Raw genomic sequence first — 8932 nt, forward strand, 5'->3', positions numbered from 1 at the left:
TAACCTGTTTAGTAAAGACAGTCGTGGTCGCCCTTAAGTAGTTAATTTTTATCTTAAGATAACCGGTTTCGATTTTCTAAAAACATCACCAGAGCTACAGTCCTTGATGACAGTAAAAATCGCTGGCGTGGAGCAGGTCCTTCCGTGCTGGCCTGAAGAACACTGGAGCAGTGATGGTGATCTCTTTAGAAGATCGAAACCGGTCATCTTAAGATAAAAGTTGTCATCTTAAATGCGACCAAGACTGCGTTTGCTAAATAAATTATAGTATTAATAGGTCGTTGTTTTCCTGGAACAATGTTCTTTTAGACACATATGAGGTTATTTCATCATGTAGATGAATGTTGCTGTGGAAAAAATAGGCTTTCATTGGTGGAGGCGATGTTAATTCACACGTTGTTCTCCTTGTAGTGTGAAATACGATTTATTGCTTATAGAGAAGTAATGTACATCTGCAACGAACGGCTCTGACCACAAATCTGCTGCTCTGTACATCTCGTCAGTTGCTTGCTTATACATGCTTATACATGCTAACTACTGCTACTCTATGATGTCTAAGGTAAAGGCCGTAGTCCGTTGTGGTCGCGGGTCATCGTAGTCACCGCGACGTCATCTGGGACCAGGGCGCCTTGCCCTGCACAACCGCGAAGACGCCTGCGGAGATATGAGCCAGCTGGCTGCTGATACAGCGTGATCACTCGATGAACCTGTGGCCGACGGTCTTCCTGGCTGGCGAAGACGGCGGTGGCGGCGGTGGCAGAGGAACCTTCGACGTAGGAGTCACGTGCGGCTCTACCGCGATCACCGTCTGCTTTCCAGACTCCACCTGGACCGGCACCTGCAATAAACCGCCACCAGCGCTTGTAGAGGTGAGCCGAAGATGGTGCCAAAAGGGGGAACGTGTCTCTATCTTGATTAAAACATAGAAATAGAAGAGTGACAAAAATTGCTTATGTTACTGGTGTGACTACATAAGTTAACAACTAACTAATTGACGAGTAATGTGCAAACAACTGAAAGTTACATCAGTTCAAAATTTCATTTATGTACGACACGAAGTTTTTCTCACATAATGCTGTAACCTGCATATTCACAACAGCAGCAACGGTTAAAGGAACGGTGGAACGTCTTCAGATTGTTGTTTTACGTGATCTTCAGTCCGAAGATGGCTTCACGCTGCTTTCACGCTAGTTTTTCCTGAGAAGACATCTTCATCTCTGCATAACTATTGAAACTTAGATCCATTTCAAAATGTACTCTGTCCTTAGTGTTACTCTACAGTTTTTGTCCCCCACACTTCCTTCTGTTACCAAGCAGACATTTCCTTGATGTTTCAGAAAGTAGCTTTCATCGGCAGCACCACATTTCAGAAGCTTCTTTCTTTCTCTTCTGAACCCTGCACCCAAAATAAATATCTTCAGAAAAGACTTATTAACACTAGAATTTAAATTAGATGTTAACATTGTCCTCTTTTTCAGAATATTTTTCCTGCTATAGTCAATCTCCATTTAATATCCTCTTTAATTCGGCCACCTATATGTGAAACTCATAGACTATTAGCGTCTCATTTCCTAATGTAATTCTCCCAGCATCGCCTGATTAAAGTTGATTATATTCGTTTCCTTTTCTTTACGTTTGTCTTACACTCTCTTTTCACGGCACTATCTATTTCGTTCAATTGCTCTTCCAAGCATTTTTCTCTGACAGAATTACTATATCATACTCAAACCTCGAAGTTTCTGTTCTTCTTTCTAAACTTTAATTCAATTTTCTAATTTCTACTTGGTTCCTGTACTCCTCGTTCAGTGTCCAGATCGAATAACATCAGGAATAGAGTACAACAATATCTCACATGCTTCTCAACCAATGTGTCTCTTTCATATCCTTCGAGTTTTATAACAGCTGTCTGCTTTTTGTACAAGTTGTAAATAACTTTTTACTCCTGTATGTTATCCTTTCTGCCTTCATATTTCAGAAGAGTGTGATCCACTCAACGTAGTTAAAAATGTTCCCTAATCTGAAAATACTCTGAACGTAGGTTCTCATTTCTTTAGCCCACTTTCTAAGGTAAGTCATAGGGTCAGTACTGTTTTTGTAGTGGTCTTCAGTCCGAAGACCGATACCAAATAAGATAAATGTGCGAAATGATATTCACCTTCCACGTCTTCTGTTATCTCATTCCCTCCCGCTATGTACCACGAACCGGACGGGACGCTACCTAAAAAATCTTACCACATAGTTGAATTTACTAATGGTTATTTTAAAGACTCTTGTTTCAAGTTCAGTAACCGTTCATCACGTTGATTCATCGGGAGCGAATTAGTCACTTGGCGATTTTTTTTAATGACTTTTTTGTGGAAGAGATATATTAACTCAGTAAGTACCCGCCTTGGCTCTGTAAAAAGAATGTCACGTGTCTAGTGAATACATTATAATATAAAAGTCAGTTTTCCCGTCGTAAGAGTTATGCCAAAGAACTGCGTCAGAATTGTTAATACCTTTCGAGATCTATTGGTTTAATAGGTACTGTAAGCAAGGGAAAATAATTGGTTTGGGTTGAATGATTTTTACAACGAACCGTTAAGGTATGATATCATTTTCACAAGCAGTAGTGCTCCATATTGTGACCTGCATATTCTTTGAATAAATGTCAGTTGCCTAGTTTATATAACCACAAATTCAGTCTGAATGATGTACACACGTTCTGCTTTGTGTATTCTCAGGGAGACTTACCGCAGGCGGCTCCGGCTTGGGGATGTGCTCTCCCTCGGCGTGGAATCCCTGCTCGTCAGCTTCGTACGTCAGCTCGATCTTCTTCTCCGACTGCTTGTCAACCCAGGAAGAGCGACCCTTAATTTCTGGCACTACCTTGTCGTCGATTCTCTTGAGCAGCATGGTCTCTTCACGCACCGTACCATCTGGAGAGTCGTAGCTGGGACGGAGAAATAAAAAAAGAAACTTTACTGTAAATGTGACAGCTGTTTCTCTTAGCCTTCAGACTGTGCTTTCATGTGGAACCTTGAGAAACAACGACACAAAACTAGAAAGGGAACGAAACGATCTTTACCCTAAACTGAAAAAGAATGGCATGCAATAGATTTTGTTTGTACATATCCCAAATTCTATTAATTTTTTGACTGGGAGTGTGTTTGCTTTATTCATGTTGAAAATATACATTTCCATGTAGTAACTTATGTAATGTTATTTGGTTTCTCTGAATGGCGAACTGTTCTTTTTTCATTTCTTGCTGAGGTCATTTCTACTTTCTTCCTCCTTTCTGTTTTAGGTGTCACTCACCTGGACAAAAATGGAACATCACTACACTTTGCTTGATATTTAACAATATGTGCGTTCCAGTTGTTGTACAAATACGAAAATTGCCGTCTGTTGACTGTGAGCTGATATTTTCTGATCTGTTACGTCATTAGATGTGAATTGTGCCAAAATCAAGTTTCGATGCGAATAATATGCTCTCCCCATCCCGCTTTCTTTGGCCGTAGTATAGCTACTGACTTATTCAACGCCGTGAAATTAGGTTTGCAGAAGGAGTAATGTTCTCTTTAGATACTCATTAGTCACACTGCTGGCAAGAACTTTTGGAACGAAATATTAGAGGAAACGGCAAGAAATCCACGGTACATTGGACTCCATAGGTACAAAAAAGTTTTGAACGAAATAAATCTAGAAAACAGAGACTCACTACGGGGTAACGTTGAAATCGAAACCCCTGGCTTCTAAGATAAAATCATGTGTAGAGGAGTGAAGAAGGCTTCCAAACATGAGAGTGAATAAACATTAAACGAGAAGGCGGTACAGTTTTTGGAGTGTCAATCAGTCATAAAAGTAGTAACTTTGTTCACACTTGAGCTGCTTAATGTAACATACAATACCTATCTTCTTGAATGTCAGTTGGCAGCTCGATTCACCATAGTTGGATATTTGAACACGAAATACTACATTTCCACGGTTCTATACTGATTAAAGAAACACACTAATTACTGCTATTAACGGGCGTCCATCATTTACCACAATCGACTTGTCAGAACTGCTGCAAATTCTCAGATGCGCTCAGTCGGGGTTTCAATAATCAGTTGCTTGGTTGTTGACTGTCGACTTCCTCCAACCAAGACACAACAGCTTCATACGTAACATCAATCGACAGCAAGCCACACAGTCATATAGCGTGGGCCAGGACAGAGACTGAAAGAAGGGAAGCTTATCCGAAGACCAAAACGATTAGAATACTTCTTACGACCAGAGGGCTGCGAGAGATGAACTTAACGCAACAGTGGGGAGAGTGTAGAAGGCGAGACTCATACCCTCTCCTTGGTACTCACCTGAAGCTGGCGTGCCAGTTGGTGGGGTCGCCCACGGCGGAAGACGACCTGAAGACGGCCCTGGGTTTCGGCACCTCCTCAGCCAAGCAGGCGCCCAGCACCGCGACAGCAACCAGCAGCTGACGCACAAGCAACACCACAAGTGACCCCCGAATCTACATCACATTCCAAACACACTACGTTAATTTAAGATACTCTAAGATCCATACAGAAGCCACCCTGATTCTTGCGCGACACACTATTCATGACTCGCTGACATTCAGCTACATTCTGGCTACAATTGGGTACATTAACTTTTCCTGTGTGTTAGCTGCAACAAAAGTATTTTTTTCCAATGGAAACCTGAGGTACATATTTGTGAATGGTCAGCCTTTCCATCACGCGCAAGTCCTGTCAACTGTTGGGCATCTGTATGAAAATATCAGCAAGTCAGTGTTACAGTGTGCAGCTCGTGACCGCCAGAATACATGAATGTGGTCGGTTCGTTATATTACACAGTATAATTGAATATTGTTATTTTGCATGTTAATTATTGAATGTTAATTTTACTATTTATTATAACAGAGAATATTTGTAATTAGTTGCTTTAGTCCATAAAATGAAGCCAAGTGTACAAAGTATGTTTCGAAAACGAGTATATATTTTTGTATAAATCTTGCATCCAAAATCATTAAAAAATCACCTAAGTGCATTACCACATAAATAAAAATTTTTCATCCTCTAGAAAAAATTCAGTTGTGAAACAGTTAAGAATTGTGATTTTCATTTTTCTTCATACTTATTTAGTCTGGAGGTCAGCCTAGAAGTCAGCTTCCTGTAGCAGTACGACGGAATTCTCAAAAAGAAAACCAAGACTCGAAAAGACGCCTTTCCGTTTGCTAATCAGATTTCCGAACTCTGTTAAGTTTGAACCATTTGCAATGTATTGAAGTGGTCGTTAGTAGCCGAATGCCAAGCCTAAGATACTTTTAATTGGAAAGCCAGTTGTTGAAATCTTCGTAATATATTTTATTTGCGTTTTCACATTTATTAACAAATGGAAACGTTGATCAAGAAATAACGAATCACAATTTTCCAATAGAAATAACGTATTTGACATAAAAGCTTTCGAGGTATGGTACCGCGTTGTATTGTATAAAATTAGTGCTGGAGAAAAACCAACGTTTCGCCAACGGTAGCAGCAGCCTTCTTCGGGTCCGCTGCAACCGTGGCCGAAACGTTGGTTTTTCTCCAGAAATAATTTTATACAATATGATGCCGTACCATACGCGGAAAACTTTTATGTCGACTGACTCTGGCCACGAAATCCTCCGCAATTATATTAAATAACATATCATTTTTCATGAGCAATGATGCCAAATTGCAAGTACTTACAGTCAGTTAAAATTTAGTACAAAAATGCGTGACAAGAAATTAAAACAAATAAAATACTTTCGTGTTTTTAGAAACTGAAGAGCTAAAATGTAGAAATTATTTTTTTTCATTTAACAATAAGAATATTCGCATTTCAGTATTAAATTTTATGTTACTTTCATTTGATTAGTAAGTACACATAAAAATACGATATTTTCGCTCACAAACTATGGTTCTGCACTTATTAACTGACATTTCCATTTCATAATAAATAAGAAATTTAATTAAAATTAGAAGCAGTTAACAGAACCAGGATTCGAATCATCGGCTTTTCGGTGACAAAACGTTTTCACTCCTTTAAATAAATGACGTCCAGGCACCGACCAACAAATCCTCTCAGTATGAAGAAAGTCAAAGAAAGGCAGTTCGTGAGGTCCTTTTGTCAGAAAAAATGGCCTCATTTCGTTCACAAAACTTTCATGTTGTCGACAGCGTGTATTCCGCAGTTTATTACACTACTTAGATGAAAAGAAGTCACGGCTCGGATGTTTTGCTAAGAAAGTCTGTTCATTATTTTTGCCCAGTTTCAAGTAAACGGTTATTTTCAGATGTGAATGTATGAAAATGTCATTACAGTCAGTGTCGCGTCAAATATAATTCTTCATTAACGAGTTTTCAATGATCGATGGAAGTCAGTACCCTTGTGGATAAATTTTTTCTCGTACTCGATATCATACCACCACATCTCAATACAAATGCAAGTTTTGTTCGTTGTATGGCACTTCCAACATTATAACATACGACTTCTACAATTTTCTGAAAAAAAATCTGGTTTTTGTGCAGACAGAGCTAAGACGTCGCAGTGGACCAGCAAACGCGAGTACAACGCGAATATTTGTCGAGCAACGTCCAGTAGTCAGGGTGACGCATAATTTCACAGTAGGTACAAACCCCCTCCTTCCAATCTTTGTGTGTTGCTCCTAACAAAATTCTGAATGCATCTATTCTTTGCAAACATTCTATTACGTCGGCCTTTAATGCCGTGTCTGAGACAGACACTCGAAAAACGTAGTCTACCAAAGTTTTTAACGTTACTGTGGAGGCAGTTTTCTTCGCACTATCACGTTCGTGAAAAGAAATTTTAAGGCAAGAACTTAATTTCGTACAGCTGCACTCGAATATAACAGTACGTATTGTCTTTAATTTCTATCTGCTATCTGGTCCACATTACGAGCACACTGTCAGCTGATTTCGGCAACGAGGAAAATGGAATTGCCTTTTAATGCACATGTAGTTGTGGCAGCCGATATGAAAAAACTTTCCGAACGTCCCATCGTATTTTCTCTCTCTGTGCGACGTAGTGTACTTTATTCATGCCCTTTGTCATAATTTTGCCTTAGTAGTAACTTAAGTACAAGACTTCTAGAACACCAAACGTTTGCATTCTATTTTTTCTCGTATGTGTAACACCACTCACCTTGATCATGATGTCCAAAGTATATTTCGGTGACAGACTGCCGCGGTTCTCGTGGTTCCTCGCATTTATACCTGTTGTTCGCAGTCCCATCAGATAACGAGCTGCTTAATCTTATCCGGATGCGGATCAACAAATTAAAATCGACTTCCCAAGGAGGAGAGTCGTTACTCTGGCGCTCGCAGGGGCCTCTCGTTTATGACGTCTACCGTTGTGTGTCCAGATCACAAGACTCTCGGTATTCCCCATCTCAGGCTGGCTGTTGTTTGTTGGCATCTGGCAATAACAGCTGCACTTTCTTTAGACTTTTCCAGAATACGTCTACAACTGTATCGGAGAAAAAGTATTTTCTCTCTTCCCCTGTCAGTCGTTCCCTCGCCCTTCCCGTCATCATAAGCATAAATTTACCAATCTGTAGAATATCGATTGTTTGTCTTAGACATATCGTATCAGCTTTCGCTTCTTGAAAACGGTAGGTTTCTGGGCGTAACGTGTTTTAGGCAGCCCTCTAAGGACTAAACGAACGAAGTATGTACCTTTAATTTGACAAAACATGATCAACAGAGTAATTTCAGATAATAGTATCGTTGTATCGAGCTTTCAAAACGGCAAATCTTTAGTCTCGCAATTTTAGGACGCTTCTTGCCATTTCATATAAGTCTTTTTCGTTAACTTTAATAAAGTTTAATTTCAGTATAGCTATTTCCCGTAACACCTGTCCAGGATTCACAATTGTATTATTATTTCAGGTTTTTATTCCAAGTATTTACAAAGCAGATACTAATTATGAAATATTGAGTTATAGTTAGGTACCGATGTTCCTAACTGTGATCCATCCCACACATCGCACGGTGCACTGCAGTTGTGGCTCTTCTGTCTACTTATTTGAGGAAGAAATGACGGAAAAACTTCACTTAACACATTTACTTTGCTATATAAGGAATTAAGTACCGATTCATAAGAAAATAAGTGACCCATTGTTCATTTGCTCCATAGGTCTTCGAATTATTTTGCAGAATATAATTCCCTGTTGTTTGACACCTTAACTGTGGCGGGGGGGGGGGGGGGGGAGGGTTGAATTTTGCAGGTTATGTCATATTCTTTGTACATAGGAAGACCCTTTACTTTAGGTCAAAATAACACGTTCTCATCTCTTGCCATACAATTCACTTCCGCCTCAGTTTTGCAAACTTTAGTGAGTCCACTTAGTTAAAGACCATTCAACAGGTAGAACAACATGCAGTCGTGGCTATTGAACGATTTTTAGCAGTTAAACAGATCGCCCTTCAGTCTCTCAAAATGAGAATATTCAATCGAATCCCCCTAGCTAGACCTCGTCCTCATATTCTATAATGACAAAATTTTAGTTTTAGAATTATTCGCTGTCTGCTGTTTTCTTTTTTTTTTTTTTTTTTAATCACGTTCTTTGTATCTGGGACATAAGGGCTGCATGGTTTCCCACGTATTCCATTTTAATGTTAATCTTTCACTATTTACTTTATTATAGCTCCAGTTTATATTAAAAAGAGCCATTTTAATTTTAGATATTTAAATACCAGACCAGCAATTTAAAATAATTTAACCCTGTAGATTCAAATTTTGTGCCATACTTACTTCTCAAGTTGAAATATAAATGTATTAATAATACCTGTTAAAATCATTGTTAAATAATGAGAAATGAAAATAACTTATCGTAGAATAGTATACAAAATCTCGTTCTTTTCTAAAGGAAGTTTCAGGTACAGTAATTTGCCAAAGATTGCAGTAC

The 8932-nt window shown here is 39.1% G+C and overlaps 1 protein-coding gene across 1 annotated transcript; it reads right to left on the bottom strand.

The window, feature by feature from the left end:
- Nucleotides 1-694: 694 nt before the first annotated feature.
- On the bottom strand, nt 695-7176 carry LOC124712246 (larval cuticle protein 65Ab1-like). The gene is made up of 4 exons (XM_047242540.1): nt 7168-7176; nt 4338-4492; nt 2734-2932; nt 695-838 (listed from the first exon to the last, which is right to left on the bottom strand). Exons 1-4 carry the CDS (start codon nt 7174-7176, stop codon nt 695-697), a joined length of 507 nt encoding a protein of 168 aa, XP_047098496.1.
- Nucleotides 7177-8932: the final 1756 nt, after the last annotated feature.

This window comes from Schistocerca piceifrons, chromosome 8 (assembly GCF_021461385.2).
Source record: "Schistocerca piceifrons isolate TAMUIC-IGC-003096 chromosome 8, iqSchPice1.1, whole genome shotgun sequence".
NCBI lineage: Eukaryota > Metazoa > Arthropoda > Insecta > Orthoptera > Acrididae > Schistocerca > Schistocerca piceifrons.

Coding starts and splice junctions, on each gene's coding strand:
- LOC124712246 (XM_047242540.1), bottom strand. Junction 2,933..4,337: donor AACTGGCACGCCAGCTTCAG/GTGAGTACCAAG, acceptor TCTCCGTCCCAG/CTACGACTCTCCAGATGGTA. Junction 839..2,733: donor CCAAGCCGGAGCCGCCTGCG/GTAAGTCTCCCT, acceptor GGTTTATTGCAG/GTGCCGGTCCAGGTGGAGTC.